The 19,055-nt window shown below is 42.6% G+C and overlaps 1 protein-coding gene across 3 annotated transcripts; it reads left to right on the plus strand.

Moving 5' to 3' along the window:
* The first annotated feature begins 1,344 nt into the window (after window positions 1-1,344).
* On the plus strand, window positions 1,345-18,588 carry LOC134360271 (L-xylulose reductase-like). 3 transcript variants are annotated; one of them, XR_010021298.1, is made up of 8 exons: window positions 1,345-1,500; window positions 6,835-6,932; window positions 8,658-8,812; window positions 10,208-10,250; window positions 13,443-13,558; window positions 14,403-14,467; window positions 15,645-15,762; window positions 18,436-18,588. XR_010021298.1 is itself a non-coding variant. In XM_063074433.1 (8 exons), the coding sequence occupies exons 1-8, from the start codon at window positions 1,449-1,451 to the stop codon at window positions 18,537-18,539; spliced, it is 735 nt and encodes a 244-aa protein (XP_062930503.1). In that variant the 5' UTR covers window positions 1,345-1,448; the 3' UTR covers window positions 18,540-18,588. The 3 variants fall into 3 exon arrangements, 2 of the variants coding, with proteins under 2 accessions (XP_062930503.1, XP_062930504.1); XM_063074433.1 differs by having other exon boundaries at window positions 13,459-13,558; XM_063074434.1 differs by lacking the exon at window positions 15,645-15,762.
* Window positions 18,589-19,055: the final 467 nt, after the last annotated feature.

Here is a 19,055-nt window from a genome sequence, read left to right on the forward strand (position 1 = left end):
ATGCAGGTAAATCATGAAATAAGTCCAGGACCAGCCTATTGGCTCAGGGTGTCTGACCCTCCAAGGGAGGAGTTGTAAAGTTTGATGGCCACAGGCAGGAATGACTTCCTATGACGCTCTGTGCTGCATCTTGGTGGAATGAGTCTCTGGCTGGATGTACCCCTGTGCCCACCCAGTACATTATGTAGTGGATGGGAGACATTGACCAAGATGGCATGCAACTTAGACAGCATCCTCTTTTCAGACACCACCGTGAGAGAAATTAGCCCAGTAGTTTGCCATCAATTGCATCCTTCTTAGTTCCAAAGGCATTACTCCTGTTTTTAACTGTAGGGCTGATACTGGTGATGTTTTAAAAGCCCCACTACACACTCTCAAAGCCTGAGCCTGAATTACATCCAATTTCCTTATAAGAGACCCATATGCTATATTTCCATAGTCCAACACAGCTCTTACTAAAGCCACATACATTCTCTTCAATGCTGAACAACTTGCTCCCCATTCCCTACCAGTCAAACATCTCATCACATTTATTACTTTTTTACATTTCTCCTCAACTTTCCTGATATGGTCTGCCCATGTTAATCCTGAATCAAATATAACTCCCAGAAATTTAAATGATCCAACCCTTTCTAATTCAATCCCATATATCCTTAACTTCTTTCTTACCTCAATTCTTTTCCTGGTGAAAAATACATTTTGAGTTTTTTCTACGGAAAATCTACATCCCCAATCATAACCCCACTCCACCAATTGCTCCTTGTAGTTTCCTGATTATACGCTCCAGGTTCCAGCCTCTTTTCCACAAGGCCCCATCATCCGCAAACAGTGACCTACCTATATCCACTGGTACCTTTGTGAAGACATCATTGATCATCATGATGAAAAGTAACAGACTAATCACACTACCTTGAGGTGTGCCATTTCCCACTATGTACTGTTTTGATAATTCTGATCCAATCCGAACTTGAATTTTTCTACCAAACAAAAAATCCAATTAAAAACTCTCCCACCAACCCCCACCTTGTGCAGTTTAATTAACAATCCTCCCTTCCACATCATATCATAGGCTTTTTCAAAGTCAAAAAACACTGCAAACTACTGACTCTTCATTTGCCTGAGATTTTCTTATTTCAGTCTCTAACCTATCACTGAGTCCATGGAATTCCTTCCCCTCCTAAAACGACTCTGATAACTTGCTAGCATTCCCCTCTTCTCAAGCTCATAGGATAAGCTTTCTGTTATCATCCTTTCCATTACCTTACATATATTTGATGTTAGTGCGATTGGTCTGCAGCTAGTTTGGCGGGCACCTGGTACGGGCGATGAAGCCAATGACATCGAGCAGCTGGTGGGAAGGGCCTCGGAATCGAGCAGACGGCGCCTGCGCTGCAGATATTGGCCGAAGCCGCCGAGTGTGTTTGGTGGTTATTCTGTGTCTCGGTGCAATGGAGCTTAGTTTTGCCGGTAAACGTGCCCTGGTAACGGGCGCTGGTAAAGGTGAGGAACCTTGCAGTGAGTCTTAAGTCTTTAAATTGTACGAAATGTTTGGCGGTCGGGGAATAAGGTCGACGAGGGCCGGAGGGGAGATAGGGTCTCAAATTTCTGGAAGAAGTGGGTCGATGACCCCTGGAAGGAAAGGCAGACTCCCGCTAGAAAGAGGGGAGGGACGGGGGTCGGTGGCCCCACCGGAGAGATTCCTTCCTATACTTTCCTGAATGTAGTGGTCACAATGAGTGGATAAACGATCTCCTGCCCCGTTTGTGAACTCAGGAGTCGCAGTCTGTCTCCCCCTGCTGATTTAGGTTCCTTTTAGTCCCACAACTAGGAGATAATTGTTTTCTATATCTGAAAGCTCAAAGTAAATTTATTATCGAAGTACATACACGTATCCATATTCAAACTTGAGATTCATTTTTTGCGGGTATTCTCTTTTGTAATTTATTTTTTAATTGAAGTTCATCATCAAATAAAACTTTCCATAAGATGTATTTCAGATACTGTACATATATATCATTTAGTCACATTTGTCACAAATCTCCACATAATATTTATCTGAGGTATACACTTATAGAAAGGAGAGGAAAGAAAGAACAACCAAAAGAAAAAAACTATGTACAAAGTAGCAAACACGAGGAATTCTGCAGATGCTGGAAATTCAAGCAACACACATTAAAGTTGCTGGTGAATGCAGCAGGCCAGGCAGCATCTCTAGGAAGAGGTACAGTCGACGTTTTGGGCCGAGACCCTTCATCAAGACTAACTGAAAGAAGAGCTAATAAGAGATTTGAAAGTGTGAGGGGGAGGGGGGAGATCCTAAATGATAGGAGAAGACAGGAGGGGGAGGGATGGAGCCAAGAGCTGGACAGTTGATTGGCAAAAGGGATATGAGAGAATCATGGGACAGGAGGCCTAGGGAGAAACAAAAGGGGGATGGGGGAAACCCAGAGGACGGGCAAGGGGTGTAGTGAGAGGGACAGAGGGAGAAAAAGGAGAGAGAGAAAGAATGTGTGTATATAAATAAATAACGGATGGGTACAAGGGCGAGGTGGGGCATTAGCAGAAGTTTGAGAAGTCAATGTTCATGCCATCAGGTTGGAGGCTACCCAGACGGAATATAAGGTGTTGTTCCTCCAACCTGAGTGTGGCTTCATCTTTACAGTAGAGGACGCCGTGGATAGACATATCAGAATGGGAATGGGATGTGGAATTAAAATGTGTGGCCACTGGGAGATCCTGCTTACTCTAGCGGACAGAGTGTAGGTGTTCAGTGAAACGATCTCCCAGTCTGCATTGGGTCTCACCAATATATAGAAGGCCACATCGGGAGCACCCGATGCAGTATATCACCCCAGCCGACTCACAGGTGAAGTGTCGCCTCACCTGGAAGGACTGGAGCCCTGAATGGTGGTAAGGGAGGAAGTGTAAGGGCATGTGTAGCACTTGGAACATAGATTGTACAAGGATAAATGCCAGGAGGGAGATCGGTGGGGAGGGATGGGGGGGACGAATGGACAAGGGAGTCGCGTAGGGAGCGATCCCTGTGTAAAGCAGAGAGAGGGGGGAGGGAAAGATGTGGTGGGATCCCGTTGGAGGTGGCGGAAGTTACGGAGAATAATATGTTGGACCCGGAGGCTGGTGGGATGGTAGGTGAGGACAAGGGGAACCCTACTCCTAGTGGGGTGGCGGGAGGATGGAGTGAGAGCAGATGTGTGTGAAATGGGGGAGATGCATTTGAGAGCAGAGTTGATGGTGGAGGAAGGGAAGCCCCTTTCTTTAAAAAAGGAGGACATCTCCCTCGTCCTGGAATGAAAAGCCTCATCCTGAGAGCAGACGTGGCAGAGACGGAGGAATTGTGAGAAGGGGATGGCATTTTTGCCAGAGACAGGGTGAGAAGAGGAATAGTCCAGGTAGCTGTGAGAATCAGTAGGCTTATAGTAGACATCAGTAGATAAGCTGTCTCCAGAGATAGAGACAGAAAGATCTAGAAAGGGGAAGGAGGTGTTGGAAATGAACCAGGTAAACTTGAGGGCAGGGTGAAAGTTGGAGGCAAAGTTAATGAAGTCAACGAGCTCAGCATGCGTGCAGGAAGCAGCGCCAATGCAGTCATCGATGTAGCGAAGGAAAAGTGGGGGACAGATACCAGAATAGGTTTGGAACATAGATTTTAATAGATTCAATCCTTGAACTGAGACCAAGAAAAGGAATTGGGTTCCATCTTGGAATATCTTCCTTAATTTTTTATATGTAGGCTGATAATTGCATTCTGATAATTTTGACAAATCTTTTGGCATAATGATGCCCAAATATTTGACAGACTCTGTTTGCCTTGCCCAAGGATATCTACTTTCAGTTTCTCTTGGTGGGCTATAGTTATATGAAGGTATTTGGGTTTTATCTATGTTGATCTTGTATCCTGATAATTGGCCATATTGTTCAAAGGATTGCATCAATTTAGGTGAAGAGTATGTTGGTTGCCCTAGATAGATCAAAATGTCATTCGCGTAACAGGCCAATTTAAGTTCTGTCCCTTTAATAGTAATTCCTCTGATATCTTCATTTTGTCTGATGTGTTGAGCTAATGGTTCCAGATATAATGCGAAGAGTAGTGGTGACCATGCACAACCCTGTCTCGTGCCCCTTTCTAGGGTAAAGCTATTAGATAAATATCCATTGATTTTAATCCTAGCAGTAGGATTGTCATATAGTGCCTGTATAGTTTTAATAATTGTGTCATGTAGATCAAATTATGTAAAACTCTGTAAAGAAAATTCCAGTTAACCGAATCAAATGCCTTTTCAGCGTCCACGCTTAACACTATTGCTTCAATTTTATTTTTTTATATGATCCATAATGTGAAGTGTCCTTCGTATATTGTCTTGTGTTTGGTGTTGTTGTATAAAACCTGTCTGATCATTATGTATCACTGTGGGTAGAAACTCTTCTAATTGTTTAGCCATGATGGAGGTAAATAATCTATAATCCACATTAAGAACAGATATTGGTCTAAATGACCCTATTACATACCTCATGGATATTTTGTGACTGTCTTATGACCATGATGTAATAGTCTTTTGGAGGTCACCTAATGTAATTTTCCTGCTGATGTGAGGTCACGTGATGACATATTCACCACGGGTATAAAAGGAGACCTCTGGGGTGACACAGTTAGTTTTCCAGTTAGAACACCAGCCAGATACTCCGCTCCGCTGCATATTTGCCTTATGATGCAGTTTTGATTTAAAACGGAGTTCTAGACTTGAATTTAGTTTTCAAATAGTATTCTTTGGTTGTAGGTCAAAATCAACAGATAAATATATAGGTGCATGGTCACTTACATCTATTGTCCCAATTCCACAGGTGTTTATTTTGTCTTTATTTCATAACATTTTGAAAAAATAGTCGATTCTTGTATATATGGAATGGGGGGGCAGAACAATGAGTTTAATCCCTTCTATTGGGGAAAAGATCCCTCCATATATCAATTAGACCAACATCCTCAAAAAGAGTGTTAACTTTCTTATCTAAGGACTTTGTTTCATAAGTTTTTCTATTGGAAGAGTCTAACTTTGGTTGTAATTGTAAATTTAAATCTCCCCCACATATCAAGAGACCTTCTGTTTCCGTTACCATAATATTAGTAATTTTCTGAAAGAAACTAATATCACTTCCTGGGGGTGCATATATATTCAATAAAGTAACTGGATTTCTGTCTATATTCCCCCTTACCAGAATGTTTCTGCCCTCCTTATCTCCTATTTCGAATACTTTTTCAAAATTTAGCTTGCTTGAGATGAGAATGGCAACTCCTCTGCTATGTCCTGATTTATATGAGGAGAAAAACAAATCAGTGAAGCCCATTCTGTTTAATTTTCCATGCTCATTATCACTTAAGTGAGTTTCCTGTAAATGTACTACATGGGCTTGTTTTTTTTTTCATTTTTGATAGAATTTTACTTTGATTGGATTTAACAGTCCATTTTTTGTGGGCATTCTCAATAAATCCACAATAGAATGATAACCATAATGGAATCAATGAAGGACTGCACCAACTTGGGCATTCAAGCAGTGTGCAAATACAAAAAGAAAGAAATAATATTAACAAATAACTAAGCAATAAATATCAAGAACACGAGATAAAGAGTTCTTGAAAGTGAGTCCATAGGTTGTGGGAACATTTTAATAATGGGGCAAGTGGAGTTGAGTGAAGTTATCCCCTTTGGTTCAAGAGCCTGATGGTTGAGGGGTAATAACTGTTTCTGAACCTGCTGGTGTGAGTCCTGAGGTTCCTGTGCCACCTTTCTGATGGCAACACTGAGAAGAGAGTGTGACCTGGGGGTAGGGGGTGGGGTGGGAAATGTCCCTGATGATGGATGCTGCTTTCCTGCAACAACAGTTTGTGTAGAAGTGCTCAATCGTGGGGCTGGCTTTACCCATGATGGACTGGACAATATCCACTACTTTTTGCAGGATTTCCACTTAGGGGCATTGGTGTTTCCCTAACAGGCAGTGATGCAGCCAGTCAATATACTTTCCACTGCACATTCTATAGAAGTTTGTCAAAGCTTTAGATGTTATGCTGAATCTTCACCAAGTCCAATGAAGTCGAGGCACTACCGTGCTTTCTTTGTAATTGCGCTTAAGTGCTGGACCCAGGACAGGTCCTCCAAAATAACACTGATGAATTTAAAGTTGCTGATCCTCCTTTGAGGATTAGTTTATAGTCATCTGGTTTCCTCCTTCTGAAGTCAATAATCAGCTCCTGGGTCTTGCTGACATTGAGTAAGAGGTGGTCGTTGTAGCACCACTCAGTCAGATTTTCAATCTCACTCTTATATGCTGAATTAAAGTTCGAAGTAAATTTATTTTCAAACTAATGTATGTCACCATAAACACCCAGGAGTTCATATTCTTGCGGGCATACTAATTGATCACCACCTTTGATTCAGCTGATTATCAGCAAATCTGAATATGGCATGATGGAATGTGAAGTGAGTAGAGCAGGGGCCTGAGCATACAGCTTTGTGGTGCCGCTGTGCTGACAGACACTGTGGTTTATATATCCCTGTTAATGGTAAAATTAATGGTTTAATTTTGTCTTTGTAATAAAACATATTTAAATCCTTACATCTTTCTAAGTCTTGTAGTCCAAACAAACCTGTCTTATTTCTAGTACTTCCAAAGTTTTGGGGAGAATTTTTGACTCCTGCTTTTTTGAATGGTGTTGCGAGGGAAGGGAAAACATTTTGAATGGACTATACTCTGGCTACAGATGTTGCTTCCAGGAGATTGAGAACCAAACGTTTTCAAGGCTAAATTTTGTTTGTGTTGCAGGTATCGGTAGAGCCACTGCAAAGGCCCTGCTAGCATGTGGTGCAGAAGTTATTGCAGTAACCAGGACACAATCTGATTTGGACAGCCTTGTTCAGGAGGTAAGGTGATGAAATTGATAGCATAGAGTTTCTTTTGACCATCTGTTGTGAACAATTTCTGAATCCTGGTGAAGGGATTGCACTTTAGGCAGCATAAATGGAGAGACAGCACTTTGAGTGTGGAATAGATGGAGTTTTGACCTGAAACATTGACTAACCATTTCCCTCCATAGATGTTACTTGATCCACTGAGTTCCACCAGCATCTTGTGTGTTGTTTCCAGTTTCCAGTTTCTCTTGTCTCTGTCAGTACTTTGAAATCGTTGGAGAGTAAAATTGCAGAAGAAACTTAAAGCAAAATCCTTAATATGCTGTAGATCTGAAATAATTAAAATAATAGTCTCTACGTTGTAGAGGTGTCCTGTGCTGTGAGCAGCACTTGGCTGTGGGTAGAGTAACCTAATCCTCAGTTCTAATCTCCCAATGTAGTATTTGAGAGCTGAATGAAATGCGGGGCCTTGAGGCCCTCACCCCTCCCTGCCATCCTCCTGGCCAAAGTACTGAGTCCGGAAATTAAAATTGAAGACCTCAGAGAAAGTCTACAGTACCAGAGGGACTTCAGGGACTGTTGTGTACTCCACTTCACAGAGACATGCTCACCCCCACACCAGGCACAGAACTGTGTGGCCCAGACAGTGGCATCAGGTAAAGGGAAAGGCAGTGCCATCCCCTTCATAATAATTTATAGTGGTGGACAGGTGTTGCGTTCTGTCTCCTGCTTTTCCAACTTGAGGCATCTGGTAGTCAAGTGTCATCCATTCCATCTGCTGAGGGAGTTCTCCACTGTCATCATTGTAGTCTTATGGACGTCAAGCTGCCATTGTGATCAGCAGTTACAAGACAGCGCACTCTGATCCCTTCCTGATCATCACGGGGCCAGCTTGAAGAAGTCTCCGACAAAATGTCGCCAACAAGTTATCAGCAGAACCAGAGGAGTCCACACACTCTGTCACTGTTACACTGCCATCAAGAACACTTACCGTGCATACCAGTGATTTAGCAAAGCTGTTCTTCTCTCAGCATATAGGCAGAAACTGAAAGTGTGGTCAAGGGAAGCAGAGGAGCATTTACAGGACTGCTTTGATTTGGTGGACAAGGATTACGGCCAAAGCACGTCTATACTCGTGTCATTGTACAGTTGCGCAGAAGAGATAATCCTAACAAGCTGCTTTGCTGCATGGTATGGAAACTACTGCGGCGGAGAGGAAGGCTCTGTACTTCTGCAGCAAATTTCATGACATATGTCAGTAATAATTCTGATTCTGAAAATCATTAATGCTACAATCTTAACAGTAACTGAATTCTGCTGCATGTTATTTTCCTGTAAGGTCCTAATGCCATACAAATAAATGGAACTTGCTGTTTCCATGTCAGTCTTCCATTTGTAAATCAGTGGTCTGAATTCGAAATCATTCAGTTCCTTTTCAGCACACCGCTGCTTTGACCCTGCACTGATAGAACCTAGCAGTAGTATGTGCAGTTCATTGTATTAGCCTTTGACCTCCTCCACCTCTAGGTAAACACAACTAAGAGCTAAATTTTAGGTTAATAGTATGGACTTGCAGTTTTTGCTTTACTCCTATTTTATCTTGTACTCCGAATTTCAACCTGGTCTAACTTCACTGAACATAACTTCATTTTCTGTTGTTGATCTAAACTGTGAAATGGTTTTCTCAGCATCCTTTACACTAGGTTTCCCTTTTTAAAGTTTATTTTTGTCTTTCAGTGTCCCAATGTGCTGACAATCTGTGTGGACTTGAGTAACTGGGAAGCCACAGAAAATGCACTGAAAGATGTAGGTCCGGTAGATCTTTTGGTGAACAATGCTGCGGTTGGCATTTCGGAACCATTCCTCGAAGTTACCCAGGAAGCATTTGATAAGTGAGTGACAATATCTTTAAAGTATAAATCTGATTAAGCATTAATTACTCTCACTTGTATGGTTGAAAATGCAGTATTTATTTCCCCCTGCAACTAAAATTGTAGATGTAATTTCAAGTCACTTAATGATCAATTGTGATTTTTTTTTTTGGATGAATTATCATTGTATAGCCATGGAAAAACTTTTGTTGAGAGCTTTGTCTGAAGTGCTTTTGAGTTTCAACTTAAACCAAGGTTGGAGAAAGCAAATTCTATAATCACTTAAGTTTTAACTTTTTTTTTGTTAAAATATTTATTTCAAAAATGATTTGCAGAACATTATATTTTAAAGTATTGGATATTTTTTTTAAACCTAGCCAGAAAGGATGAAGTTAGTGCAAGGGAAGCCAGTGTGAGATGTCAGGCAACAAAGCCAGTGTTTTATTCATGTTTACTATAGTCAGTATAATTACTTTGCTGTTGGTAGGAATATAGGAAGATATTTTTCTGCTTGAGGACTTAGTTCTTTTTTACTTCTGTTGTTGCTTCCTAATCCATCTACCTTTCCCCTCCTTATGTGGCAGTGGGGATCTAAACATCACACCAAATGCAGATGACAGCAGTGGGTGGAGCGTGTGACACATTCAACATGATGATCAAAGCGGAATAACAACAATGTGAATGGGTATTTGGGTATATGGGGGAGCAAGTGCTGACAGGCAGATATTAAGTTTAGCAAGAGTTGGTAGGTACGCTAGTGTAAGTGGATCCACAGGTTGCATCCTGAAGAAGTCATTGTTTTGAGTGTTATCCCATGGAACTGCTCTGTTTGAGCAACTAGCGCATCATTCTCCGCAGCTTCTGCCATCTTCAATGTGACTCCACCACCAAACACATCTTTACCTTACCCCGACTCTTCTCACCTGTCTGTCACCTCCCCCTGTTGACCCTCCTTCCCTTTCACCAACGTTGCACTCTTCTCTCCTATCAGATCCCTTCTTCACCAGCCCTTTCCTTTTCCACCTATCACCTCCCAGCTTCTTATTTCACACCCCTCACCCACCCATCTGGCTTCACCTATCACCTTCTAGCTTTCTTCTCCTCCCCCTCCCACCTTATTCCGACACCTTCCCCCGACCCCCTTCCTTTCCAGTCCTGATGAGGGGGCTGGCCTGAAATGTCTACTGTTGATTCATTTCCATAGATCTGCCTGACCTGCAGAGTTCCTCCAGCGTTTTGTGTGTGTTACTCTGGATTTCCAGCATCTGCAGAACCTCGTGTGTTTGAATTCCAAATGTGAGAACTGAAAGCTGAACTGATAATTTTCAGCACTGGGGTAGCCTGTAGGACGTGTTTTATATCTGTCAATGTCATTCATTATTTTGATATTGTGAATGTTTTTTTTTAATTTTTCAGGATGTTTAATGTTAATGTGAAAGCTGTGTTGCATGTTTCACAGGTAAGAACATCACTGGACCCATGCTATAGTCATTTGTCAGATCTTTGCTTGGTCTCAGTTCTGAGATAAACTCAAGATGACTTGGGCTATGTTGGGGTTCAGTCAAGAGGGAAGGATGTCGGATTTTGTGAATAAAAATGAGTCATTTTATGTGCTTAACAGCCCTTAACTTCCATTACAAACAAAGGCAGTTGCCATACACTGATGCCATTACACTGAGTGAATGCAATAACTCAGTGATGGTGTTTTTGAATTATGTAGAACAGTTTCTATTGTGAACAATATGTGTCATCTGTCACCCAACACAAAGACCAGCTCAGCCAGGGGTTTGCTAACTATGATAGAGATAGGAATAGGTGTTTTTAAATAAAAAATAATTCCTCTGAGCCCCAGCAGGACCCACGGGAGATGATGGTGCCCACAATCGTCTGTTATGGAGGCCCGCAGAGAAGCCTTTAAGAAGCGGTGAAACCGCTTGCGCAGGCCGCTGGACTGCTGGCGATACATTGTGGTGTTATGTCATTTAATGCCGAGGTTTTGGGCTACTGTGGCCCAGAAGTCTGACTTCGGTTGGGGACCCCAGTCAGAAGAAATATCAGATGGCGTGCTGAAGAGAGCGACCCAGGTGTTGATAAATACCTGAGCCTCGTTCACAGACGTCATCGACACTCGTGGGACAGCCCAGTCCATCATGGTAAGGAGATGCCTGAAACCACGGGAGGGAAAGAGAGGACCAACCAGGTCCATGTTGAGGTTATCAAACCGTTGCTCAGGGATGTTGGAAAGTGCCGATGGTGCCCGAACACGACAACTAATTTTTGCCTGCTGACACACAACACAGGCTGCACTCCACTTCCGCGCTGGGAGGGTGGGGTGCAGGGACCTGCCAGCTGAAGAAGGTTAGCGGCTGCCATGCACCTCCAAACAATTGTTTGTGCCTAAGGCATCGGTAGTGTTGGCTACGGGTGCATTGGGATGCACGTGCGCCAGTACGGTTGCGTTCGATAACGCTCATTTGGTGTCTTCAAATGCTCTGGTCGTGTCCACTGACCACTCAAGCATATGAATAGGGGCACTGCCTCTAAGGGCACTCTACAAGGGGAGCAAGCATAAGTTCACCAGCTTGCCGAATGAAATGGTTGTAGGAGTTCACCATACCTAAAACCTCTTGCAGTGCTTTGGGAGTGCAGGGCAGTGGAAAATCCATAATAGTGGTGACCTTTGATGGCTGAGCTGTCACATCTTTTCTGAAGATGTGATGGCTGAGAAAGTCAAAAGTAGACAACCCGAACTGGCATTTAGAGGGGTTAATAACCAGCCACTTTGGCTTAATTGCTTGAAAGATGTGTGGAGTTGTGACAATTGTTCAGTTTTAGATGCACTGGCGACAAGTATGTTCTATGGGTAAACAAAAAACAAATTTTAATGTTTTAACACAGATTCTGTTAGTTGCTGGAAAGTCTGTTCTGCATTTTTCAGCCCAAACAGCATGCACAGAAACTCTAATAGGCCAAACGGGGCTGTAATAGCAGTTTTGGGAATGTCCTCAGTACACATAGACATCTGACTGAGGCACTGGTAGCACCTGACTTAGTACACTTGGGGAAAAAAAAATCATCTTTCCGGCTAAGTGTGCTGAAAAGATTTGAATATATGGCACCAGGTAATGATCGGGGGTGGTGGTCTTGTTAAGGTGGCGGTCATCGCTGTATGGATGGCAAGCACCATTGGACTTGGGCACCACGTGGAGGGTGAAGCCCAAGGGCTATTCGACCTACGTACAGTGCCGAGGACTTCAATGTTAGCAAGCTCGGCCATCATGCTGGCCAGCTTTTCTGAGATCAGTCTATGTGCACAGGCATGGACCAGTCAGCTAGTTGTGGAAGTGTGGTGCTTAACCCCCAGGTTTTGTCACTGTAATGGAAAATGTGGGCTTGGTGGGGTTTGGAAATTGCCCAGCAGGCGAGTGAATTCACATCTGGTGGTGCATACACTAGACAGTCACTGTGGGGAATTTACTTTGCGTCCATAGCCAGCAATTGTTAAGATCTACTAACAATCCTTAGCCCTTGTGCTGAGCAGAGAGCTGGCAACTTTAGCCAAGACAAAGTGCCATGTTTAAATGTCATCCACTGAAGCAGACCTTTGGGCATCATGTCCCATACGTCTGATCTGTTGCTCTCTGCCTTACCCTCAATGGGCGGTGCTGGCAGCACACTCCCTTGAGCATTCATGCCGCATAGGAAATGTCGTCCTGAAAGGGTGTCCATAATAAACAATAGATGACTCCAGCAACTGAAACCCATGGCATACACAGGTGGTGTCCCGGCACTGTCGAAGCTGCCTGGTGCTTGGCACTTGGAGTGCTGAAGTGTGCGTAAAAAAAGCATAGACCCGCTTTTGTCTTCGGTGCCACGACCATGAGTCTGCTGGAGGCTCTGCTGGCAGAGATTGAGACAGAACGGAAGAGGAACAATGGTGCTCTGCATGGTTGAGTATAGACTATTGGCCATTGTAGCAAGTTCCCTGTAGTCCTTCACAGGTATATAAGTGAGGGCTTTGCAAACGTGATCAGGCATTTGTTGTGTAAAGAGATCTTTAAAAATAAAACAAGCAGCGTGATTGCCCAGGAGAGATAGCATGTGGTCCATTAGTTCTGAAGGCCTATTATGGGCCAGGCAAGGAGAGCAACTGTTTTGCCTTCTCAAACTCTGACAGTCTAAAAGTTTGTAACAGGTAAGTTTTCAGAGTGACATATTTATCGTGTGCAGGTGGTCTCTCCGGTTGACTCACCACGGGTTGCAGTGGAACTACTTAGTGATGCTACGACATAGTAAAATTTGGTATTGCTCACAGTGATTTCTTGCAGTTCAGATTGGACTTCCTCTATGAAAAGCGTGGGATAGCATGTTGCTCCCAAAACTCCTGACAGCTTCAGAGCAACTGTGTGTGTTAATGTGTCATTGAGGTAGTCTGGAACCATCCTCCATGTAGATGCATCTAACACTATTTAAACCCTATACGCTCTTGATACTGTCTTTCATATTCTACAGCAACTTTTACAGATGCCTGATTGTAATTATAAAATTACCTTCAGGAGAACCTCTCCCGCGTCAAAATAACAATTGAAAACTGTTCTGCCTTTGTAGTGTATAGTAACTTGTTGCTATTAGGTGCAGTAATCATTGTTAGTTTTTTCTCCCCCAAGATAATTGCAAAAGGAATGAAATGCCGTGGGTCAGGTGGTTCCATAGTGAACATTTCCAGCCAGGCATCCCAGTGTGCACTGAAAGATCACACTGTATACTGTGAGTAACACAGTCCAACTATTTTACTCTTTGAAAAGTAGTTTTGATTTCGAGCTGGTCATTTCATGTATGAGGCACACTTGATGGTATCATGTGTCCTTAACTATTTTGTAATTCACATTTACACACAACCTCGTAACTTTTTTTTCTGGGTACTCTTGTGGCTGCTGCACAGGCCACTTGTGGAAGCTGGGTACTCTTAAAAGATTGTGTTAACATGAATAAGATGCAGCAAAGATGCTGACTGTATTACTTAGTGTTCTGCAGATGTGGAATAGTCTAAAGGAGAAGAGATGGGAGAAAAACACGATACTAAGGTCTGAATCCTAGCTGATAAACCTTGAGTGGAAATGTACTTCCCACTTAGATTTACTAAATTGACTTGAAGGACAGTTTCATTATACGTCCCTGGCCCTCAACAATTATGTTGATGTTAGCAGTCACTACATGAAGTACTCCTTGTTGCTTGTAAACATTTCAGTTCCTCCTGCATTTGCCTTCTAGCCCAAGGGAGCTTCAGATCTGTCAAATTGTTTCATGGGTGGAGTTCAGTGGCCCCATAGTTGTTACCTAATCAACCATTGTTAACAACCATTACTTCATGGGTGCACTGACTTCAAATGAGATACAAGTTAACAGAGGCAGCTTTGAAACACTTCAACCATTGGATGAGCATTTTGATAAACCTTTTTGATCAAGTTGCCTCCCTGTAGTCCTAAGCCTCATGTTAGCCCTGCACCAGAGAGTAATTGGCCATAAGTGCTGGCTGTTGTTTTGCAATCAGTCGCTCTTCCTCCTGGGTTCTATCAGTCGCTCACTATGTTGTTTTCCTCTGCTTTTTAAGGTGCCTCGAAAGGAGCTGTCGATATGCTAACAAAAGTGATGGCACTGGAGCTGGGACCACACAAGGTAAGCACTGACATGACCATACAATGAGCATGGAAGTGATCATCTGATACTGAGTATTTCTCTGAAAACTCTTCTGAGATCTAGCCAGAATAATCACCCTGTTTATTGATGTACCTTGACATGGAGGCTTTTTCTTCCATCTATTAGCAATTCAGGTTTGTTAATATCTGCTAGCTTCCTCATGGAACACATTTCCTTAGATCTACTAATCCTGTTATCAAAATGGAGTTTTTAACTAAAATCTGGTTTTGAACCAACCAGCAAAGTGGAACATCACTTCCATTGGCCCGGTAATTGAACCTTGGATGTTATGTTAATGTAAATGTATTATTAACATAGAATACACGCAGAACAGTACGGCACAGTATAGGCACTTTGACCCAGGACATATATAACCGACCAATATAACCAACTGCACAATCAGTCTAAACTTTCCATCCTACACAGCCCATAACCCTCCATTTTTTGTTACATCATTTACTTATTCAACAGTCATTTAAATGTCTCTGTTGTATCAGTCTCTATCACCATCCACACCTACCACTCTGTGTCAAACGAAATGCCTGACATGTCTTAAATGTTCCTCCACTCACCGTAAATGGATGTCCTCTGCTATTGGTCATTACCACCCTGGGGTAAAAGTGCTGTCTGTGCACTCTGTCTATTCCTTTTATAACCTTCTACACCTCTATCAAGTCACCTCTCGTCCTTTGTTGCTCCAAACAGAGCTCGCTTATTATTACTATAGAAACCAGTTTAGCCTGAATTAATTTGAAAATACTTCATACCATCTTCAGGTTGATTTGAAAATGAGGTCTTCACAGATGGCTGAAATGTTCTACCATTCTTGATGGTGCATCAAGGCTATTTGGACCATCTGAGGATGTATTTTTGTATGAGTTCACCAGCAGAGGAACTTCAACAGTTTCCTGTGATTACCTCTGAAACTGATAATTCTTATACATAGTATGAAGAGTTAATAGCAATTACCTGTACCACAATGTTGTATGGACTAATTTGAAAACTGAACCGTGTAGCAGGAACATTGACCTTTACAGATGTGTTTCAGATTTCTCACTTTGTTCATTTTGCAAGGGATTTCTGGAATTTTAATGGTGAAAATCTAAAAGTACCTAATTTATGTTGTAATGAAGCAGCAGTTTTGAATCTGGCACAGATAAGAGTGAATGCCGTGAACCCCACAGTGGTGATGACTGCAATGGGTCGGGCTGGATGGAGTGATCCAGTAAAAGCAGCAGGAATGTTGTCTCGCATCCCAATGGGCAAGTTTGCAGGCAAGTGACAAGGATAAGTTTGAGACTTTGGATGTTCACTCTGAGCTGTACTTACAGACCTGGTACAGCTTGACCACAACTATCATGGACCATAACATGAACCATGATTTTGTCCAGGTGTGTATTGGGCATCATTGACTCCAGTTTTATAAAACCAGCAGGACTGCTCTAAAAGTTGGTGGCTTCTGAATCCAGTACAAATAAGTGCTGGGTCTCAACAAAATTAAACATGATTAAAAAATTTTAATTACCAATAAATATTATAGAACGCAGACAAATATTATTTTTGAACTTCAAAGTTCAGTGGGGCCTTGTAAGCTACCTGAATCAAAATATATTATCTTTTAATCTTAATCATAGACAAAACATATCTTTTGCATTTTGCAAAGCTTGTAATACAGAAATTAGGGCTATATTTATGCCAGAAACTTTGAAGATGATGGGTACCTGGAACAACAGGATGAGGATTAAATAAAACCTTGCAATCACTTTGTGTAATTCATAAAAAAACAAGAACTATCCAATATTAAAATTTTAGTTTCAAGGTATGACCTAATGTGCACCTTTTTGGGATGTGCGAAAGTTGTAAGGGTTAAGCACTATGTCTGGTAATCCCTTTTGAACACAATTATATATGAATGATATTGGTTTGTGTAGAATTTTGATCAGAGTATTAGCAATATAGATCACAGAAACTGACCCTTTGGCTCAAATTGTCCATGCTGACCAAGGTGCCCAAGCTAGCCTGTATTTGCTCCATATCCAAAGCATTTCCTATCTAAAGTTATCCGTAAATTCAAAGCTGTCTTCCTTCATCAGCGATTTAGAAACATAGAAAGTTTACAGCACAATACAGGCTCTTTGACTCACAAAGCTGTGCTGAACATGTCCTTACTTTAGAAATTACCTCGAGTTACCCAAAGCCCTCTATTTTACTAAGCTTCATGTACCTATCCAGGAGTCTCTTAAAAGTCCCATTGTATCCGCCTCCAGCACCGTTGCCAGCAGCCCAATCCACGCACTCACCACTCTCTGCATTAAAAAACCTACGGCTGACATCTCCTCTGTACCTACTTCTAAGCGCTTTAAACCGTGCCTTCTCATGTTAGCCATTTCAGTCCTGGGAAAAAGCCTCTGACTATCCACACGATCAATGCCTTTGATCATCTTATACATCTCTATTAGGTCGCCTCTCATCCTCTGTCGCTCAAAGGAGAAAAGGCCAAGTTCACTCAAGCTATTCTCATAAAGCATGCTCCCCAATCCAGGCAACATCCTTATAGAAACATAGAAAGCCTACAGCACAATACAGGCCCTTCGGCCTGCAAAGTTGTGCTGAGCACGTCCCTACCTTAGAAATTACTTAGCTTACCTATAGCCCTCTATTTTACTAAGCTCCATGTACCTATTTAAAAATCTCTTAGAAGACCCTATCGTATCCGCCTCCGCCACCGTTGCTGGCAGCCCATTCCACACACTCACCAGCCTCAGTAAAAAAATGTACCCCTGACATCTCCTCTGTACCTGCTCCCCAGCACCTTAAACCTGTGTCCTCTTGGGGCAACCATTTCAGCCCTGGGAAAAAGCCTCTGACTATCCACACGATCAATGCCTCTCATCACCTTATACAGCTCTATTAGGTCATCTCTCATCCTCCGTCACTCCAAGGAGAAAAGGCTGAGCTCACTGAACCTATTCTCATAAGGCATGCTCCCCAATCCAGGCAACATCCTTGTAAATCTCCTTTGCACCCTTTCTATGGCTTCCACATCCTTCCTGTAGTGAGGTGACCAAAACTGAGCACAGTACTCCAAGTGGGGTCTGACCAGGGTCCTATATAGCTGCAACATTACCTCTTGGCTCCTAAACTCAATCCCATCTTTGCCTTCTTAACCACAGAGTCAACCTGCGCGGCAGCTTTGAATGTCTTATGGACTCGGAATCCAGGATCCCTCTGATCCTCTACACTGCCAAGAGCCTTACCATTAATACGGTATTCTGCCATCATATTTGACCTACCAAAATGAACCACCTGACCCTTATCTGGGTCGAACTCCATCTGCCAATTCTCAGCCCAGTTTTGCGTCCTATCAATATCCCGCTGTAACCCCTGACAGCCCTCCACACTATCCACAACATCCCCAACCTTTGTGTCATCAGCAAATTTACTAACCCATCCCTCCACTTCCTCATCCAGGTCATTTATAAAAATCACAGAGTAGGGGTCCCGGAACAGATCCCTGAGGCACCAACCTCCATGCAGAATATAACTCGTCTACAACCACACTTTCCCTTCTGGATCCACAAAGCAAGGTCCCCTTGGATCCCATGCCTCCTTACTTTCTCAAAAGTCTTGCATGGGGTCCAATCCATATACACGACATCTACTGCTCTACCTTTGTCAATGTGTTCGGTCACATCCTCAAAAAATTCATTCGGGCTCGTAAGGCATGACCTGCCTTTGTCAAAGATTTTGTTAATATCATTCTCAAACTTCTTTATCGTGACTCCTACATTGACATCCAAATCAGGACTGAGTACTCAGCTTTGTAAAGCTCCACTGAACACAGCCTTTGAATCTACTCCTGCTCATCTTCACTTCATGGGGAAAGGCCATCAAATTGTATACCAACAAATTTTAGATTAATCATTTTTTTCTCATTCCTCCTGCAGAACTTGAAGATGTAGTGAATGCAATAATCTTCCTCCTCAGTGACAAAAGTGCAATGATAAATGGAGTGACTCTGCCTGTGGATGGAGGATTTCTAGCTTCATAAAACAATTCTTGGGTTAATTATGGGTTCATAAAAGGAAAATTCTGTTTAATCCAGTTGTAAATGGTTTTAACATTGCAAAGAGCTCACTTCAGACATTCCTGGGAACTTTATGCTATAATGTTGCTGGAGTGTGTCACATTTTCTAATGCTCCAGTTCATGCTGAATGACTGTCTCAGTTTCTGTCTTTAATGCGGCATGGTAGCGTTGTGGTTAGCACAACCCTTCACAGTACCCACGGTCCAAAGATGTATTGGTTGGGAGGCTACTTGAGTATTGTAAATTGTCCCGTGATTAGACTAGGATTAAAGTCGGGGGATTGCTGGGCAGATTGGCTCAAACGGCCAATTCCTCACTGTATCTCAATAAATAGAATCCCAAACAAGAGAAAATCGGCAGGTGTTCTAAGTCAAAGTAATACACACAAATTACTGGAGGAACTTTTCAATTCTAATTCCCATTCCCATTCTGACACGTCAGTCTCCTTTACTGCAGTGATGAGGACACATTCAGGTTGG

The sequence above is a fragment of the Mobula hypostoma genome, chromosome 22 (assembly GCF_963921235.1).
Source record: "Mobula hypostoma chromosome 22, sMobHyp1.1, whole genome shotgun sequence".
NCBI lineage: Eukaryota > Metazoa > Chordata > Chondrichthyes > Myliobatiformes > Myliobatidae > Mobula > Mobula hypostoma.